Source organism: Syngnathus acus, chromosome 21 (genome assembly GCF_901709675.1).
Source record: "Syngnathus acus chromosome 21, fSynAcu1.2, whole genome shotgun sequence".
In the NCBI taxonomy this organism is placed as follows: Eukaryota; Metazoa; Chordata; class Actinopteri; order Syngnathiformes; family Syngnathidae; genus Syngnathus; species Syngnathus acus.
In genome coordinates this window covers 5,283,547-5,305,023 of record NC_051105.1, presented here as the reverse complement: position 1 = coordinate 5,305,023, position 21,477 = coordinate 5,283,547, and the positions used below count along the sequence as shown (strand labels likewise).

General features: G+C 42.1%; 1 protein-coding gene across 1 annotated transcript in view; it reads left to right on the top strand.

Annotated features, from left to right (window-relative positions):
• The window catches only part of plcl1 (phospholipase C like 1), a 35,142-nt gene extending 25,841 nt beyond the window's left edge, over nucleotides 1-9,301 (top strand). The window contains exons 3-12 of the mRNA XM_037239529.1: nucleotides 338-625; nucleotides 688-966; nucleotides 1,931-2,322; nucleotides 2,443-3,553; nucleotides 3,869-4,045; nucleotides 5,197-5,559; nucleotides 6,166-6,369; nucleotides 7,954-8,029; nucleotides 8,181-8,290; nucleotides 8,436-9,301. Of these exons, the coding sequence (XP_037095424.1) occupies nucleotides 338-625; nucleotides 688-966; nucleotides 1,931-2,322; nucleotides 2,443-3,553; nucleotides 3,869-4,045; nucleotides 5,197-5,559; nucleotides 6,166-6,369; nucleotides 7,954-8,029; nucleotides 8,181-8,290; nucleotides 8,436-8,636 (3,201 nt within the window). The 3' untranslated portion in view covers nucleotides 8,637-9,301. The remainder of the gene's footprint in view (nucleotides 1-337; nucleotides 626-687; nucleotides 967-1,930; nucleotides 2,323-2,442; nucleotides 3,554-3,868; nucleotides 4,046-5,196; nucleotides 5,560-6,165; nucleotides 6,370-7,953; nucleotides 8,030-8,180; nucleotides 8,291-8,435) is intronic.
• Nucleotides 9,302-21,477: the final 12,176 nt, after the last annotated feature.

Below are 21,477 nucleotides of genomic sequence, written 5' to 3'. Positions count from 1 at the left end.
TCAAGCCTTGCTCCTGCAGTGTGCTATGAATAAATATAATGCACTCAGCACATGGTCCGCTCGGTTGTTAAATGGACACCAAACACTGAGCACTCACAATTTGTTTTAGAACATTTTTACTCTTGAATAACTTCACGACCTTCATAAAAAAATATTCAGTTGAAAAGTTGGTACGAATCAACAATTCTGTGTAGTAAATGACCTTTCAATGGAGAGTAGACGGAAACGTTGACCGTCATGTACTGTCGCTACGTCATTCGCAAAATACAAAATGCCTGCCTTTCAGATCTTGGAGATTAATATGCAAAAACACCCCCTCCAAAATGTCCCTGCCCAGGTCAACAGCGCGGCCGACTGCCTGGCCTTCATGCAGGGCGGATGTGAGCTGAAGAAGGTGCGCCCCAACTCGCGGATCTACTGTCGCTTCTACACGCTGGAGCCCGACCTGAGTTGCTTACGCTGGGAGCCGTCCAAGAAGGACGGGGACCGGGCCCGCCTGGATGTCTCCAGCATCCGGGAGGTTCGGACCGGGAAGAGCACTGAGACCTTCCTGCATAATGGACTTCTCTCTGAACAACTGGCTGAGGAGGCCGCGTTCTCTGTCATACATGGCGAGGACTACCAGGTAAGACCGTGTTATGAAAGTTTTCTATTATTGTTTTTTTCTGAACAATTTAATCCCTACAGTCTCTAGATTTGGTGGCACTCTCAGCGGATGTAGCCAATATCTGGGTGACGGGCCTCCGTTACCTTTTGGCTCACCCCACAGTCGTCGGTGGGGGACTCGGAGGAGGGAGCGGTCTGGGAGAAGGAGGAACAATGGAAGGCAGTCTGGGCAGCAAAATGAGGAGCGATTGGCTGGCGACCGAGTTTGCTCAAGTGGACGAAGATGGTTACGGCATCGTGTCTGAGGACGTGGCGGTCACCACGATTGTTAAACTTTGTCCTGGCATCAAGGAAGCCAAGGTATGAATGAAGCTGTCTAATTTTCATTTGAATGAATTGATTCATATAATTTTGGTTCATGCACAACAAATCATAACAATCACAATGTTTCAATAGGTTAAATTCCATGACATGTAGATATGTAGGAAACTTTCAACTCTAAATTTGGATTTTCCTGTATAGTGTAAAACTCTGTTTATAAAACAGTCACTTAAATTCTGCGGTATGACTTAATGTAAGTGCTTTATTTTCCACAGATGCCATGAGCGTATTTCTACGCTGGATGCTTTTAAGAAGTCACCTTTGTTCTTTTAGCGGAAAATACGATTTCATTATTATTTAGATTATATTATTAGACACTTAGACGATGATAGAATGTGTCGCAAGTAATTATACTGTGTTCGGGGTCTTCTTTGTGTCGCTTTTGAGGCTCTCTGTGAATGCGATTACACCATTCACTTCAGTAAAATTAAACAAGGTCAATAAGCCTGCTTTGTTTGCAAATGTTATGTAATATCCTCAAGGAGACGACCATGTTTCTGCATTTGATTGAGGGGAGATGCTAATCTGATTTTTATAGAGTGAAGAGGAATTTGCCTTGGTGAGAAATTTTGTTCCAGCAGTCTTTGCTTCATTTATTGGTTTTCATTACTGGCAGTGACTCTGGCCGCTTTATTCATGTGTCCTCTGCTGTCAAATTACCCCCCCGCTCTCCAAGGAGCACGTAACGAAAAATAATGTTAAAAAGAAAAGGAACAAGATTAAAGAGTGAGGAAGAGTAGGACAAAGGATGAGTAATAGGGACGACATTATTACGCCACCGCCTTGTACAATATCTGGGTCATTTCCTTTGCGAAACAAAATAACTAACGTTTAATCAGATCGACTAACTTCATGAAATGGATGAATAAAGAGTTCTGGAAAGTTTAACATTCATCTCTCACTGATAGGACTGTTGGACTCAGCATTCCATTTTTCCTCACAGGTCCGTCTGCGCTTCAAGGAGATCCAGCGCAGCAAAGAGAAGCTGACCTCCCACGTGACACGCGAGGAGTTCCAGGAAGCCTACTGCGAGCTGTGCACCCGACCGGATGTCTACTTCCTGATGGTGCAGCTGGCCAAGGACCGCGAGTGTCTGGACCCTCAGGACCTGCGCCTCTTCCTGGAGACGGAGCAAGGTCTTTCCTTGGCCACCACCGAGGGCTGCTTGGAGCTGCTGAGGCGCTATGAGCCCTCAGCACAGGGCAAGGAGAGGGGGCTGCTGGGGCTGGACGGCTTCGCCCGCTATCTGCAATCTCCCGAGTGCCAGCTGCTGGATCCTGAGCATGAGGGGGTGTGCCAGGACATGAACCTGCCCCTGTCACATTACTACATTAGGTACACAATGCATCACAGATGTTAAGTAACATTTGAACATTCTTAATGCATACAAGGTATTCACAAGTTTAGCACATCTTGACCAGTGATATTCACTAATTCTGCCGATTGTTTCTTCAGCACCTCATACCGGTCCTACCTTCTGGATGATCAGGTCCATGGCAGAGCAGACCTCGGCGGCCTGATCAAAGCTCTTCAGTCTGGCTGCCGTTGCCTGGAGCTCGGAGTAACTGACGGCCCGGAGGGAGAACCTCTACTTGGGGTTGACTACGGTCCAGACATCCCTTGCCACCACCATCAGCAGCACCACCACCACGCACCCGTCACCATCCGATCCGCTTTGGAAGTAGTCAACAAGTACGCCTTCCTGACCTCGCGGTACCCGCTCCTGGTGTACCTGTGCCAACGCTGCTCGCGTGCCCAGCAGCGTACCATGGCTCAGCACCTGAAGAAAGTACTTGGCTCTCGGCTTTACACTCCGGAGTCCCTACCAGTCAGCCTGGGGGGTAGAGCCACCACCTTACCCTCCCCTGAGCAGCTAAAGGGACGTATCTTGATAGTGGGCAAGAAGCTCCCTCCGGATCATGAAGGATCTGATGGGGAAGTGTCTGAGGAGGAAGAAGAGATTGGAGGAGGGGGTCCTCTGGCTGGGCGGCGGATGACCATCCCGGGTGAGGAGGATCTGGGCGTGGTCTTGGTTGTACCTCCGCCCTCTCAGCCTAGGAAGCTCCGCCTAAACAAAGAACTCTCGGACTTGGTGGCCATCGCTCGGACAGACAGCCGCCACTTTTACGCCCAACGGGCCGTTCGCAAGCAGCACTCGCCGCCCAGCAGTCCCGGCGGCTCTCCCGGCACTCCCTTAGTGAACGAGACACCCTACTGGACGCTGTGCTCCCTGGGCGAGGGGGAGGCCGGGCGGCTGACTACAGAGACTCCGGAAGACCTCGTCATGTTCACCAAGCGCACTCTAACGAGGGTGCGGCCCAGCTCGGTGCGCCTGGACTCCAGTAACCCCAACCCGCAGGGGTACTGGAAAGGCGGCGTTCAGCTGGTGGCCTTAAACCAACAGACCCCCGGTGCCATGCTGGACCTTCACAGGGGCCGCTTCTCTCAAAATGGAGGCTGCGGTTACGTCCTCCGTCCTGCTGTCATGAGGGATGAAGTGTCGTATTTCAGCGCCCATACACATGGCTGCGTGCCTGGTGTACCACCACAAACTCTTCGCATTAAGGTTTCTTTGCATTATATTCTAAAATTAACATAAGATCATAAATACTTTGCCTTCATGCTGTGCAGAAAACATTTTCCTGCACTTTATTCCTTCAGTCCTGAGTAGGTGCTGCTGTTTTGGTTAGTAACAGAATGCAAATGGGTTCAGCAGTTTTTTTTTTTTATTGGATGGAAGGTGTTTATTTGTCTGAAATGGAATATATTGAGTATTTTGAGCACAGCGTTTATTTGATGGTCAGCCACTATTTGAGGGAATATGGTATTTTCTGATGCATCATTTCCCTGGTTCTCCCTCATATTATGTTCTGCCACACAGGTTATTAGTGCACACAACCTACCTAAACCTCAGGGATCAGGTGCCAAGGGAGAGGTCATTGAACCTTATGTGGTCCTGGAACTACACGGTGTACCTGCTGACTGTGCGGAACAGCGCACACGCACCGCTCTACAGAACCAGGATGACCCCCTTTTTGATGAGACCTTTGAATTCCAAGTAAGTTTTTGTGATACTTGCAATAAAATCTGCTGCTCTGTATCTGAATATATTTTACAGATATACTCATAAAAAGCAGGAACAAGGGCTTATTAAAAGCTCACACAGCGAGTGATGGTTGCCAACTGAATTTAATATAATAGTTATGTTTCAAGACCAGATCATTTATATGGCGTCTAAAGACTTTTTGAACTGTGGTATTATTAGGAATATCAGAACCAGAATAACAATTGGCCAAATCCTCTTCAGCCATCCCAAAATCTCTTTAGAAGGCTTCTATACAATATATTATTATTTTTAAATAGTTTTACCCCTCCCTCATATACACTTTAAACATATAAAAACACATATTTCTTTCCTTAGTGTATAGTATAATATAGTATCACATCAATTTGTAGAGAACATTTTCTCGCTTGCACAGTTCTCCAAATAAAAGGCACTTGCTCCAGGCTGTGTATTTGTCAAACTGACAAATAAAATAATTAAGCCTTGTATTGCATCACCAAATGTTGACCTAATCTATATTTCAATTACCAGACGTCTGCCAGCTAAATGCTAACATATAATGTGAAATGCCAGCAACAGGCTGATGGAAATTAGCATTAAACATACTAATATACTGTATTAGCTGTAGATACAGTAACAATGTATAGTAAAAATAACGACGTGTTTGTGTGCACCATTTCGCCTCCTAATTGAGGATTGCTTACTTTTCTTTATCCACGCAAAGCAAAAACGGAGTCACGCTGATACTTGCGACTTTTCTGCAGCTTGTCCTGCCTTATTAGCGTGAAAGTTTCCTTGGAAATGTGTGAAATTTGATATTGCAAGCCCTCATGTAGCGCGGGACGTGCTTTTTATTGTAGAGTGGAATTAAACTAGATGCAAATGACACCTCATAACAGGGACTTCTCATTCGTCAGGGACCTCTTGAAGGTTCAGCAATTATTTTAGATTAACATAATCTTCCCTGAAGAGTGGACGCTATTGTCCGTATGTCCATCAGGGAACTGTTTCAGGTCCCATTATTTTTCATTGTATTTTCTTCACTTTTCATTTCCTGTAGGTCACAGATTCCAAACTGTTCAACCACTGGCATTTAAATTATGTTTGCCGATTGGTTTCAACTTCCCTTTCCTCTCCATCTCCAGGTGAACATGCCTGAGCTAGCCCTTCTTCGTTTCGTTGTGCTGGACGACGACTACATTGGAGACGACTTCATCGGCCAATTCAGCGTGGCGTTCGAGTGCCTTCAGTCCGGCTACCGCAACGTGCCCTTGCTGGACTTGATGGGGGAGCCCTTACCCCACGCCAGCCTATTTCTTCACGTGGCCGTCACCAACCGGCGAGGGGGCGGCAAGGCCCACCGCAGGGGCTTGTCAGTGAGGCGGGTGGGCCGGCGCGGGCGCGAGTATGTCACGTTGAGGAACACGGGTATCAAGGCAGTGGATGAGACTTTCAAACTGGCCGGCGTACCCCTCAAAGAGGTGATGGACCTGCGGGAAGAAGCTCAGGTAAGCTCAATGATTTTGCCCTTACAAAGATTAAGTAGAGCTTCAAAAAAGTTTACACTTAGTAATGTTTGGTTAAATTATTATTATTATTATTATTATTCATTTCAGCTCATCAGATGTGGGTTTTTGGAGTTCTATGGAGGAAAGTAAATTTGGTTTTGAGATCAAATTATGTGTGAAAGCGCTTTCTTAAAATACAAAAGATTACATAATGATGAAAAAGTCAGCGGTGAAAAGAATCCTGAAAAAACAAGAGCGGAGGAGGATTATTAAGCATTTTTTAATAGCAGCAGCATTGGAAACTTCCACCTTAGCGCTACTCAACCCACCTGTTTTAGCACGGATACACACACACACACACACACACACACACACACACACACACACACACACACACACACACACACACACACACACACACACACACACACACCGCAAGCTCATCTGCAACAGTCCATCATTCATCACGCCTCCATTGCTGCAAATCACACACATGCTCACACTCGCGCTCAGGTGGCATTTGGTATTCATCTCATCTGGTTTAGCCTCAATTATTATTATTTTTTTTTGTGACTTATATTATTCATATTTTGGTGTTGCTTTCAGGGCACCATCGCCAATTTCAAAGAGCAGTGTGGGCTCCCCACGGTGGCCAAACCCAAGCAGTGCATCCAGAGCCTGGCCACCAGGCTGCAGAGCCCCGAGGGCACCATGGGGGCCACCGTGGTGCTCAAGGAGGGCTATCCTTGTCTGGAGCCTCTAGTTAGTGTATCTGAGCCCACCCGCAAGCTGCTGTCTGCGTATGACACGGTCAGTGCAAACGTCTTTCCGTCCTGGAGATAAATGAAACGTGCAAGAATTCTACCTTTCAAATTACTAAAATATTTCTGCAACTTTTTTCTTATCACACAGAAGAGCTCAGTTTTTCAGGGTGGCTCTTCTTTTCCTGACTTTTATTTCCACGTCATTCTGTTAAGCTCTTCAAAGACACTGATGATTTTTTTCACAACTACATTTTCTGTGTCCTAAAATGACTGTGCACATTAGGTAACACATTAGCAATGGCATCGATGCAAATGGGACATGACAGGTCTCCTTGCTGGTCCACTGTTATGATGCACCCTTTAAAATTGGTGATCCAAGGTTACCGTGGCAACGACAGGCAGGACATTCTCGAAACAACCCAGTGTAGCTTCAACATGAAGTTCTTTTAATAGTTTGGGATTGGAATGTTAGCACGCTAGAACTCTCCAATGTGAATCGAGAGCCTGTTTCCCGTGTTGCTGTTATGTACATATATAAGACTGACACGGAATGGTGGGATGAAGTCGTTTTTGACCTTCGAAGGTACCATCAGCCATAACAGAGGGCTGTTTATGTGGAGAATTGTTTTCCTCTTCTATTCGTGCTGTGTCGGGACCAAGGCCAGTCGGTAATCGCAAAAATCTGAGTAATTTATGACACCCCCCCCCCCAGACACACACACACCAGCTTTCACAACCAGTTATAGCAAATTCAAACAGCCGCCATTGCCAAGATGATTTAATCTAATTACTTGTCATATTTGCTAATTTATGGAAAACACCATTGCGCTTCATTACAATGTGTGATTAAAATGAAAAAAAACAAAAAAACAATCAAGTGTTATTATTGGACCAAAAAAGTGCAACACTACAACACCTCCCCCAGGGCAAACATGTTATAATGGTAAAACGTCGGATCGCAGTGCACACACACACACAAACACACACACGCTGTTGTGTCATTGCGTATGCAGCGAGAGACGCTTGATGACACGCGTGAAGCAGTCACCCACACGCCTTGTCAAGCTCACGCATCCCAAGCGTCCAGCTGCTCCATCTCAGGATTCCTCCCTCCCTCCCCTCCCACCTGTGTCACCACTTAGCTATTACACCTACACACATTGTCATACATGGTGGCTTAATATTTCTCCCATTGGTGTAGATCAGTGAGGTCCAAACAGAAAAATAGAAGGATGCAAGGCCACTTTAAAAATCTTCTACACGCTGTCAAGCAAACAATTCTATTTTTTTTTTTTTTAAATTTCTAGTAAATTTTATAAACGACTAAATAACTGCTTTCTATGAAAGGTCAAACGTCAAACAGTTAGTTTTGGGGTGACCACTGGCCCTTTATCCCACTCGACTAGATACACCCCTGCACTGAAAAAAGCCAAATCCCATCTACATATACGAAACCAAAAAAGGGCAAATGGTAGTAAATTGACCATTAAAAAAAGATTTACTAGAATATCAATCAAAAAGCTTCAATTGGATTCTTTTTTTTTCCCTCATGCTTGCATTGTGAATGTCAAAGCTCACATTTTTTATTACTGTCCCAATACTTCAACGCAAAATATTTTTTTGGGTTCAGATGATTGCAGCCCAGAAACAGCTAATTGAAAACGCCGATGGTGTCCAGGAGAGGATTGCGCAGGTGCAGAAAGAAGGTAAATGATAATCATTTTGATTTCTGATAACTACTGGGAGGTATTCATTTCACGTGTTTATTCATGTGGTTGTAATTTGAAGTACAACTGCAGTCATTTTGAATCGCTTAGGTCACAAATTAGAAAACCAAATTATATGTGTATTTTGCAGGCATGGAATTCCACGAAGATCTTTCTCGGTGGGCAGAGAAAGAAGGATTGAAAGGATGTAAGATCAGCAAAGCTGTTGAAAGTTTCACGTGGAACGTCACTGTGCTCAAGGTACAGCATAAACACATACAGAGCGCAAATATTGAAAATCTATTTTTGTTCTAATTATTTCAGATATAATGTTGGATGGATGAGTGCTTCAAATGATAATAATTATGATTATAGAAGGCATTGATGTCCTCTTATGTTGCTGCAGGGTCAGAGCGACCTACTCCGTGGAGCTAAGATGGATTCCCTGGATGCCCTAAGGCAGGTAGCACTGGCCTGCGAGGCATCCGGACTCACCTCGCCTTCGTCCAACTCCTCCTCCTCCACATTCTCCGCGGCCGAGCTGCACTACACCACTCATAACTTTAGCAGGCGCCGAAGCAGCACGCACAGCAACGGGCGCGTCTGATGTTGTTGTCGAGTGGGATGTGTCCCTTTATCTGGTGCAGTACCAGTCCACTCTGTGGGAGTCTTACGGTGGTTGGAACGAGGCCTTTCCTGAATGATGCAAAATGATTGCTTTATTTTCTGAGAGAACACGAAGGCTCCGTCTAACTCAAGCGCACACAGAACATTGGGAACACCTGAGTAAGTAGCGCTAAGTAGGCAGCATCCAAAGCTGACGTGTGGAATATGATGAAGGTGCTCAAGCCACATGCGACGTAGCTTTAGAAGAGTAGTACAATTTATTTAAGAAAAAAAAAAACCTAATCGTGCGCTGCTGCTATTATTTATTTGTGTAAGTTCTCCCTAAAACCCCCCCAAAAGGTTATTTATCTTTTTTAAAGCGAATAACAAGAAAATATGTTCAAAAGACGTTAATCAAATTTTATTCTAATTTAATAGAAAGATTCACATTGAATTAATACATTGATTTTAAAAAGAATTGAACTTGTCACACAAGAGGGGAAGATGTAGAATTTTTAAGCATTTCAATTACTGTCGGAAAACGAAACCAAATGGATTTTAATTCATTTATTTATTAAATTCTAAGTCATCCTGACAAGTGTTTTTGGATTGAACAACAATTTGAGCTTTTCCTGCTGTTTTAGCATTTGGAACCCATCCAAACTACACCCCCCCCCCCCCCCCCCCCAAGCCCCCCCCCAAATAAAAGGATCTCAGCTATCAATTTGTTATATTTGATACGAAAATTTATGAAGCTTAGTCTAATTGGATTTTCTGGTTTCATATGCTGGATATTCCTAGACTTTAATTTCATGGTAAATTTGAGGTGCTTTCTCCTCTCCTGCAATAATTCAATAACATGGTGTCAGAAATGATGATTTCACAGATGTTACATAAATGAAATATACACAGTCACTGAAGTAAGTAGGTTAATCCGGTAGCCTTTGGTTCCTGTCAGGTTGTAACGCGAGGATGGGTAATTGGAGAGGTTGTTTGTCGGAAAGACGTATAGTACATGTGTGGATCACATGACCTCAATTCCCGCGACAGGGTGTAGATCAGTACGACACTGTATGTAATTGATCATGGATGTAGCAATAACATTAGAGACGTCCGTTAAATAAAGATGGATCAGGGTAGTGGTGTGTCTTTCTAATCAAATTCGTTGACTCTTTGAATGTGTGAAAAACATTAACTGCCTGTTGATGATGGTTATTAACTTTGGCCTTTTCAGTGTAAGATTGTGTTTTGTTTGTAATATTACGGCGTCTTAACCCAATCTTCTCGAGTCTTGTTATTTGTGTATTTTAATCCGACAGTTGGTTCACTGGGACGGAATCCAGAGGTGAACGCAAAATTTCAGAACTGTTACGCAAATGTCTAAATCACATGACCACCCTATTTGTCGAAGTAATACATACTTTTTTGATTCATTAATTGAAATAATAATAATAATCGAAACAAAGTAAAATGGCGAGCCTATTGTGTGAAAACAAGAACGCTTTCGTCGTGGTTTCAGATATCTAACATCCTAAAAAGTGTTTTTCATCTCTGGTGATCTTCTTACGTCGTGGACGAGCTTGACATGAATGTTTCATCCGCTCCCGTAAAACAAACCACAGTATTATCTTCCAGGGTCGCTTCACAAGGCCACTGACATATGGAGACGGTCATACGGGCAAAATGAACCTTTTCGGCATTAGGTTTTAGTAATTAGGTCTGACCTGGTTTAGATTAAGGTCAGTGTACTCGTGAACGAAGAGTGCAAATCAAATGAAATTATAATGACGATGGTCGTGTTTACATTCAAAAGCATTTTAGTTTCCTTTGCATTGTTTGGATCTGTCATAAGCTAACTCTCGAGCAGTCTTAAAAGCAGTATAAGCATCTTATTTCTCAACTGTGATGTCATCACACATCATTAGTGGGAACATTTGAGATGCGGTTTCAACCAGCGTGCAAGCTCTGAGGAAGTTTCTGTCTCTGGGTAACCACAAGGAATACGTATTTGCATCCGCCCTTCATGATTTACATCAATAAATGAGGAAATCGGGGAAAACTGATTCAATTTAGAAAGCAGTTTTGATCATTATAGCAGAGCACTGCTTTTGTCTAAATGAAGCACTGATGGTAATATTTGTATCGCTTTGAATTGAGCACCAAAAAGCCAATAGGTGAGGTTTTTCTGCAAATGAGACCTAAAAGGAAATCCACAAAATTTGCAAATGCCAAACTGCGAATATGCAGGAGTTCAATATCATGAGTTTTACTTTTTAACTTCTGAAATGCAACATATTCTCTTCACATTTATTCAGACGCCCCAATTATTGTGTGTTTTTGTTTTGTTACATTGGCTTATACAAACAACACTCCTGCCTTATATAAAGTCAATTATGTCAGGCTTAGGTCTCTGCAGGTTGACACAAACCCCAAATCTAATCAAGTTGGGATGTTAGGTAAAACGTAAATAAAAACAAGAATACAAAGATTTCAAAGCTCTCGGGCAATCAATGTTGCTTTTTCGGCCTTGACGCTTACATGCAGTGATTTCTGGATCCTCAGAAACTTCTGGTGATATTATGGCCCGTAGATTCCGAAATTCCTTTCATCAGTTTGAACATTAGATCTTGCATATTCTATTGAATATAAAGTATTTGCATTTTACAAAGCATCCTAGATTGAAAAAGAAGTACTCCTGTCAATGTTTACATTATTAAGGGTGTTTTTCAACCTCTGCTAGTTTTCTGTACTTGACTTTATAAATAAGTTTCCAGTATTTCAAGCGAGAGTGTTTACTTCTGGGCACTTAAGGAGCAGGCCAATAGTCACTGCCAGCTTCACCTCGATTGCTGCCTCGATATCCTGCACAACCTTTCAGAGAACCCCTCAAGTTCTGAACTCATTTGGGATTTTCCGGAACACAGTTTTGAACAGGGCCGTTGCGTTCAGGTGTCCGTATTTGCCCATGTGTCTTAAACCTTCAGAACCTCTCTGTGCTCACTTCTGTGTGGTTGAATAGCGCTTCACGTCTTGGCAACGTTTGTGTTTTTACGCATACGTAAATAGTACCGTACGTAAATTGTACTTGTGCCCATCATTGTGTTGTGAACCGGTTCGGAAAAGTTTTACAGTACCATCAATACGGCATCCCCATTGACTATGATGGCTTTGACGTTTGACCCTATATTGGTTCCTCAACTGTTCTCACATTCACTGTATGTTGTTTGTGTAAGATAGAATGAAGACCAAAAGAGATACAAAATATTTATTGTTGTGTATTTTAAAAGCTATAAATAAAAAAAATATGACTAATAACTAAATGGATATTGCTTTTATTTTAAAAAAGCTACTTTGTTTTCTACTTGAATGTAACACACATACATGTATGTATTCCAGGCTTAATAAAAATATCTTTTTATGATCAAACCTTGTGTTTGATTAGTATGTGCCTTACTTCCACACTTCCTTCCACCTCATACCTGATTGTTTTCTTTTTACCGGTTTACCTTACATTTCCAATGCTTTTTTTGTCATTGGCTTGAAAAAGACAAACGAACATTGCACACTTGAACACATCTTCAAGATGCGTGTCCTGACAGCTCAATTCCTCCACGTGCTTTATATTTGAGGAAGTAGACAGCAGGTGATCAGAAAAGCACTGATCCATTGTCACAATTTGCAACAAAGCAGAACTAAAACATCTTACTTTTGTTTCCCATAGCTGTTTTATTGTCATTATTTTAAGGAATATCGGATGAGATGTACCAATGCATTCGCTGGCAAGCTTCCTAATTTCATAGGGAAGTCATTGTTCAAAAACTCGGACAGACGCATATTTGGACAAACAACTTTTACGCACGTCGTCCACGCGAATGCAACCACGAGTGCAAAACAAGGTAAGCTTGCAAATTTTGGATTTTTTTATTTTCTTGTTCTAATACGCCAACTTTCAATGCTAAACTGTCAATTTATTTAGAAATTTGTATTTGCATAAATAAATTGACAGATTTTTTTATACTTTATTTCACGTTCATTCCTGAAATATTTAATCTGAAAATATCCCGATAAATTTAACCCAAAAAATAATGGTAATCCATAATAACACGAAAACTATAGTGTTCGATGATTGATCTGACTTCCACCCTCAATTTTAAGAGGTATTTCCTGAGTTATGCCAGCAGGGGGAGACAAACATCAACAAGTGAGTTTCTGTTATGGATCAAATTTAACATCAATATTTGACAATAAGATCATATAATCGCTGCATGAAATGTAACTTTGGGCATTGAGTAACGACTGGATTTTATCATATAATTTATTTGTCTGTATTGTTCAATCTAAATATAATTTGACCTAAATATTTTTCTCTGGGGAACCAAGCAGTCTGCCTCACAGTTATGAAGATTGGGGGTAAATTTGTAGCATCCTCTGAGTAAAACATACTCTTTTGCTTAATTGAAAACTTTAAATGGTCTTCAAGTGTGAATGGTTGTTTTTCTCTATTTTTCCCTGCGATTGGCTGCCACCAGGGTGTCACCCCAAAATCACACCCAATGTCACCTGACAATGCTCACCTATGACCTTTCAGCAACAAGTATTATTGAAAACCCAATAATTTGTTCTGTGGTGTGGATTAATGTGCATTTGGAAGTTGACTTTTTGCATGAATGTTCTAACTTTAATATTATCTGTTTTGAATTATATCAAGCACGTGTCAGTAATGTATGTGAACACTTAACTTACATTATATAGTGCAGTCAGCATACTGTTAAGTGACAGCTTCCCCAGCACATATGTGTTAATGTATTCGTGTATTGTACTGAGGTTGATGGATCCCCCCAGGAGGTGTTGGGCAGCAGATGGGAGGTGATGGAACTGTGTGGTTCGCGTGGGTGCTGACATGACAGCCTGTCGGGCCCTAATGCAGGCAAACATCTGGAGGTTGCCGGGCCCCGTTGCTTTTTGGCCCTGCGGCAGGGTTCGCTAGCCCGGGGCCAGACGCCACCACGAGTGGGGTACACTCACAGTTGAACTCAGCCCCCTGAGAAATGATGTGCTAGCTCTAATCACTTCAGTGTAACTTTCACTGAACTTGTGTTGCAATATGACTGACTGGTGGGAGCAAAGAAATCATTAGTTTGCTGGTTGTGCTTGTATAGCAAAACATTAAGCATAACTCCATATTTTAATTTGAACCAATAGAAAGCTGTATGAGTTTGTCTGCTTTTATTGTTCTCAGTAGAGGTAATAATGATGATAATGATTTATAATTTAGAAATATTACATCACACAACCCCAAGATGTTAAAATAATTATATTATAATATTTTAAATGTGCATATCTTCTTTATCTTCTGCTGTTTAGTTAAATCTACAAAGCGTTTACTCTAGAAAACCAAAAGTGGTCCACAATGATATATGTTAGTGTGGTTCTTGCAAAATAAGTTAGAGTGCGTACTACTCTAACAATATATATTTCTGCTTGAATTTTTTTAGTACCCCGCTAATTGATACTTTTTCTGGCTGGAATCCTGGCTGTTTTGCATCGGCTGTTTTTAACTCAGGCCGCTAGCATGGTTCATGCAGCTAACCTACCTTATATTACCATCATATATTGATGCGACCAACACAACACCATCCTGAAATAGTGTAATCTTAATATGCGAAATAAATTTTTAATCAAATACGCTGCCATTGATTAAAATTGTATAACATGGAGATGTTTGACTGGCTGACCTCTCTCTCTCTCTCCCGATTCAAAGATAACTGTTTGCAGTTCAGTCGAACGAGTTGTAGTCATAACCGAAGTGGTGAAGTTTTGCACCACTTCATAGAAGCAGGTTCTTCCTGGAAATGTCGGTTTAATTGTCTGATGTCAAAGGCATTTGACTTAAGTTAGGCTGCACTGTAAATTGATTTGATGTCATTTTTGTTAAATGCCCGTTTTAGTTCTAATGAAGTATGGGCCCTCTGGTTTGTTTCAATCTACCTGCTTGGGAAACATGCCCACACTCACATAGAGAAGTGTATGGCAGCTCTATTGGGGCTCTTCACATTGTCCAGACGGCCCAGTGTCAGGCAGCTAAATGAATGACTGTTTATATTAGCAGGCTGCTTTTAATGAATTAGAGCCGCCGCTCGCCTGTGTCACTCTCGCTCGGCTCAAGCACGCCAGACTCACTCCACTCCTCACTCTATTCAAGGTGCGACGGGCGGGGTGCGGGGGCTCGGGGGTCCTGATTGCGTCCGTCGGGACAAGGTGAGCCAGGCGGCCCGACGGCGCCCCGCCAAGGGCTCTCTGCTTATTTACAAAGGGCATCTGGCGAAAAAGGGCGCCTATAACCCCGCCGGCCGTCTTGCCGTGTCGGTGTCTGCGATGGGCGAAGGCTTTCCTATTTGTATACGTGTGCGGGGAGGGCGGGCAGGATTACGGAAGCAACGCTCACACAATTGAACAAATATGTATACAAGCTGAGGTTTGCCACCCAGCCGCACGTATACACTGGCGACAGGCCTCCGATGACATCGCCTCTGGTTCTGCTCACTCTCGGCCACATATGTCAAACTCAAGGCCTCCAGGCTAAATCCTAAGATTTCTTTTTTTTTAAATACGCATTTATGCGGCTTTACAGAAAACAATAGCTGTAAACTATAAATCCCACAATGCATCTCGATTTAATATAGGCATTTTTTAAGCTGAAGTAACGTAGCGTGGAAAATCCAGACAAACAGAGCAGTCAGACAGAACTGTCCTGGATGAATGAGAATATCCAGAATCACAATCTTAAGTAGGAAACAACAGATGGAGGCAAGGGATGGGAAAAGGAAGGCAAACAAGTTTGTACTCTTTTCTTGGGGATCACGATACTCACTTCGAGAAGTCACGAATTTTACAATCAAGCAAAACTTCTCTTGCATTTGAGCGAACATGACCACGATTCTTTTTCTTCGTCTCCTCTTTATAGGCCAGCAATTATTTCCTGCGCTCATCTCTGCTCATTTTCTTTCGTTGCCACCCTCTCTTTTGCACTGTTAAATTAGCCAGCGTCCTGCAGCATGCGGTAGCTCCTCAAATTGCTTTTATCCTTTTAAGCGCTGGCTGCGTGGCTGGCAAGCAGGCACGTGGCGTGTATTCGCAGCGACGAACAGCGGGGTGGGAGATTGCTGTAATCACGGAGGGCTACCTGTTCATTAAAAGGCCTGGCGGGGGGTTGGGGTGGTGCTATTTACAGCATTTAAGAACCAATTAAAGTGACACAAGCTATTAACACGCTCACCATTTGCTGGGAGAGGAAAGTGTGAGACAAAAAGCATTTTTTTAAAAAATATATTGGAAAGCTGCATCTTCACAACTGAAAGTTTTGGACTTGGAGCAGACTAACTGTTGGTGAGAAAAACTGAAAAAATAATTGGAACTTGTGAATGGCTGCAATTATCGTATAATGTGTCTGAAGATGGCGCGTGATTGCTCAGGTAGGGGGTCGGGAGACGAAGACTTCGGCGAGGTAACGCATACACTCTCGTCAGTGTAATTGTCGGAACACGGCGTTATTCACAATAGGCTGTGATTTTGACGCGCATAAGATGACAAGATGCCTTCCTAAAAAAAAAAGAACATACTGATAAGATTGTGAAGTGACTTGATTTGTTCATTCTTAACTTGTTTGAACGGACACTCACATCTCATCATCACATTAAATAACATTATAATTATGGACAAAACTTTTGCCGACTGCCAACTTTCATTCTTTAACTTTCTGTAGGACTTTTGCATGGCTTGTGCATTTCTTAAAATGACCTTTTATGAACAATGGCGGGACCTGTCTGTGAGGAACTCCTGTCAAAATTTTAATTGAGTTTTTTTTTTTTCTTTGAACATTGCGGGTCAGTTTGTTCACTGTGAGCGCTTCAATCATCAGCTTTGACGTTCATCCCGGTATAAGGTTTGCAATGGATCCAGTTGTTGTTAAAGATCATTAGCACATACGGACCAATTTTCATCAAACGGGTAAATTTCTAGAAGTAAAAAAAAAATAAAAAATAAAAATCAAACTTTCCCATCAAGGCATCATCCTGTCATCAGCTGGATGCCTCATTTAATACACATTTAAGAAAAGAGCAGGTGATTCACCGAGCATAGAAAACATGTGGCGCCATTGTGCGACACTCTTTTGTTAGTTATTTAAAACGGTGATAAGGAAAATGGAATTGAGACACTTTTAAAAAGACGGCTGTAATGGCAGTGAAATTACCTCTGGGTGAGGGCTGTCATTAAAACAGGACAGGCGCTGGCTTCTGGGATGCTGAATGGTTAATAGCACCGAGGCTCCACGTCGACTATGGGGTTGAAACAGCCCCGCTGAGCGGCCTCGTCTACTGTGGACTGGAAGTGTCTAATTAGACTTGGACAAAGTTGCAACTTTGATACATTCACTGAGGAAGATGATTTGACACTTCAAAGTGCACGCAATAGGACTGTGTGTGTGTGTTTTGTGTTTGGTGCTGCTTGAGAGATTGTTATTGTTTTGGATATGTTTCATTTTCGTCCAAACAATTTTAGGAAAGTAAATCTACAAATTGGTCGAAAACTTTGGTTTAATCTGCTGTCACTGACTCCAACATACAAGACTTCGGTTCAGCAAGTATCAAGGCTGAATTTTCATGGGATTTTTTGTGATATTTCTTCCAAACGAATGATCACTTTAAGTATTGTTATGAAAGTTAAGGCAGTTTTATTACTTTAACATTTTCCAGTGTTTAATTGCGTTTTTCACATGCATTTTTACCCTTGAATTGTTTCTTTAGCAAAACAACCCAAAGTTGTGACAAATTGACCCAACTTTCTGTGTCAGTCCGATTTTTAACAGTTTTTAAGGTTTTATGGGTGGAGGTTTGTTTTGCACAAAACATATATATATTTTTTGTGCACAAAACATTTTTTTGAGTGCGAAACAACCCAAAAAGTGGTCGTTTTTTGTGAAGCAACCCAAAGTCGGGTCAAATTGACCCAACTCCCTGGGTTGGTCCAAATCAGTTTTTGGGGTAAAGTCTGCTGTTGAAGACAAAAATAATACGTCGAACTGTCAAGCTTTTGATTTGTTGCTGTCTTTAGAAACTGATATGACCGCATATATAAAGTATGTATATTTTTAAAAATCTGCAGCCATGGGTGGACTCGTAAAAATGCTCCGAGGGGGAAGCTTGTTTCCAAGTTTGCCATTTTTTTGCTCATAACAGTCTCGACCGCAGCGCAGACCAAGATCAAAACAGAGCTAGACTGTTATTGTGCGTCCACAGGGGAAAGGAAAATGAAGACTGATGGCAAACAGACACAAAAGCGCTGTCTACAAGTTTAGATTTAATACTAAATTTCATCACTGTTGACAGATCAGGGAGTAAAATAGCACGACAAAATCTCTTTAAATTCACAATTTGACTTTTACTCTGAGTTCCATGCACACAAAAAGCATGGCCACAGACATTCAAGCTTAAATTGGGGAAGACCCCCTCCAGTGCAAACACTTGGCTCCATTTCAGTCTTTTATGCTTTTACCTCAAAATGGTCTCCTTTTGTTAAAGGACAACCTGACACTTAAAAGATCCACTTTATTTAGCTATCGATTAATGACATGTTTTGTGTCACATAAAACAGGGGGAAATTATTGTTGCCACAGTTTCTAAATTCCGAATCAACCCATCCATGCATAAATAGTACATAGTGGAATCTTCCTTGACTTATGAGTTTGTTGTTGTTGCTGTTCCTTTACCAAGTTCATGAATTAATTAACTTATCATTAATTAACTCGCTTATCAAATCAATCTCTGCTCCATTTAAAAAAATGTTTTTAAAGTCCCTGTAAAATGATTTTTCAAAGGTAATGGAGAGATTTCCCAGCTGCACAGGTGATGACTAAGCTCCTGAAAGCCATCAATCCATTTTTGTAAATGAGCCTGCATGCCAAAGTTTTTGACCTGTGGCTATGGAAGTGATTGCATCACCTGAATTATTTGGCTGGGTGACCCAATACTTTTGGCAATGTCGTTTAACAGCAAACAATATGGACTTGAACCCATTGTTGGCAACTGACCAGCAGGTTGATGCACCCGCTGACTCTCAGTGTGGAATGTTGGTTTTCAGTGGAGTGCAACTGCGCACACACACACACACGCACGCGCACACACGCACACACACACACACACACACACATGCTTGCAAGCGCACACAGACACGCACATAAAGACTGTACGGATGCATATACAGGCGGACGAATAGACACCACCACCATGCTCACTCACCCATCTGTCTTAAGCACACATACACAGCGAGGAATCTGTGACCACTAATTGTGTCTGGCCTGTGCCGTCCCTCGCAGGCCGGGTCATGGGAGTGCTGCGGTGCAGGACAGGGTAGCCATTGCGGTAGCCTCAAACATAGCTTACGCTCAAGCCTGTTATTACCCTGAGAAACTATCATCGCTTCTTTCTTTCGTTCTTTTTTTTTTTTTAAATATTACTCCACCCTCGTCGTGCCCAGTGTGTTTAATAAAGCTACGAAACATTTCTCCAGTAGTTTCTCTCATGATAATCATTATTTTTGTACTATTGCAGTATTGCGCAATCACCCATCTTAAAGTCATTTTTGTAATTTAGATTATTCCCAGTTTCAATCACTTAAAGGTCCATGCTAGAATGTCAAAGGCCTGTCTCTCATCATTTTTATTTATAGGGTTCTGCCAATTCGTAAAAGCCAGAACAATAGTGGATGAAAAAATGTTATGTAAAAATGATATGAAAAACATAAACGGTATTTTGAAATAGTTAATAATCTGCATAAATAGGCCAACGATGCTGGAACGACCCACAAGCACAATGGAAAATGGACTTCGATGTTATGTTATGTCATAAATTATTTATTGAAAGATGATTAGCATCCCTTGTCCGATTGTGCCGTTGGAATCAATTTCCTATCTCAGTTTTGGGTACGGTAGTTTAAAAAGTGTGGACAGGCTTGCTTTTAACTTTTCTTTTCAAGGACTCTCCTTCAACTGTTGACTTGAATTAGCCTCTCGCCGCCTTTATTAGCAGCAGCGGTGGAATCAGAGAAGGCCGCGTCTACGTGGAGGAAGGAAGGGGTGGGGGGCAGCGAAGGGAGGTTGCGGAGGGGGGGGGTCTCAACCGCTAAGTGCTTTACTTGTGATCTCCGATGGCGGTCACGGGGTCGCCGCTCAGCCTCAGCCTGATGACTTGTGACACGGCGTGAGCAACCAAAACCACTTGTGAGAGCGCTGCTTGCTCTTCGCATTGAGCGCCGCACAAAGCCACATCCTCGACGTTATTAAGTAAAACGCCAGCACTGGCGCACATGTGCCGCACGACCGTCTACGAAACGCGACCTTTGTGTCCTTACTTCATCTTCTTGATGCTCTCTCATGGTCAGCTTGGTGCCAGAATATGAAGTGATAAGCTATTTTGGACCAGCATGCAATTAATGGTTCAGAATCAGACCTCGGGTTTGTGTTTACGGGACGTACGCTCTCTAATCATATCACCAAATTAGATGTAATTTGAGGTTTTAAAGGGGACTGTTCTCCTTTTACCCACCAGTTTAGTCTAAATGTCCCGGCGTCAGACATGTTGTAATTAAAAATGAAATGTAATCATGTACAACACATATTTGAGCCATGACGGCAGACTTTGGGAAATGTGTGAGGCTCGGTGGGAAAACGTATGGCCAACACACCAGCTGTGGTGGGCCCATGCCAAGATGCGTACAGTAGACTGCTCATCCCTGTGAAAAAAAAAGTAGAACTCTGTTTTAAAGGCTGGGCGATCATAAACAAAATTATAGTACCGTATTTTCCGGCGCACCGGACGAAAGGCGCACCATTAATGCATCATGTCAGATTTTTAATCCAAATCAAATCATTCTCCATTTTATCTTTTTTATTTCAACTTCAGATGCAACAAATCACAAAATAATGATCCATAGTCTTTTTGATTCATGATTCATAGTCTTCAGCGGGCCACTTATGATTGATTTCATGACATAATGCTTCAGGCCAGTTTAAATTTAGGAATTTGGTCCATATATAAGGCGCACCGGACTACTGTCGGCTTTTGAGAAAATTTTAGGTTTTTAGGTGCGCCTTATAGTCCGGAAAATACGGTACTCTGTAGATCATTTATTTGACTTTGTCTTTCAGGAAGGTCAGGAATGATGCATGCTTTTTCTGGACAGTTTATTTCGAAACATTTTGTTGGTATTAAACATAATTTTTGCCGGCTTCAAGGTTAATAAAAAGTTTAATAAAAAATTTCACTCGATATAGTATTGAAAAAGGAAAAGTAACATTCTTAACAGACATTCAAGTGAGAAATGGTTCTATTACATAACAGAAGGTTTTTCTGCCCGATACTTGCTAGTCAGGCCAGATGAATCTCTGCCATTCTCAAGCGATGGCCTAATCACACAAAATACTATCAAATGTCAAACCTAAAAGGTAAGCAGAGCACAGCATTCGCTCACACAGCTATCGGAGTTAGCACCTGCACATACTCAAATGTGCAGCAAAGTTGTCAACATGTGGCTAAGTGTAATTAAGTTGCTTGCTGGTGATGAAGTGCTGCTCCCATATTTCTTCTCAGGCTCTGGGCTGTTGAAGGCACATTTCACCCGTATATCGACACACACGTTGTTTAAAGTTTAAATTGGGTGGATTTTAGTAGTTGCTGTTTCATTTAAAGCAATATTTGCCTTTCAAATGTAATCCAATGTAGATTAATTACAAAAAAAGCCTCACCACAATTTTTTTTTGGTATATCATGCCATTGTGTGTTTTGCAT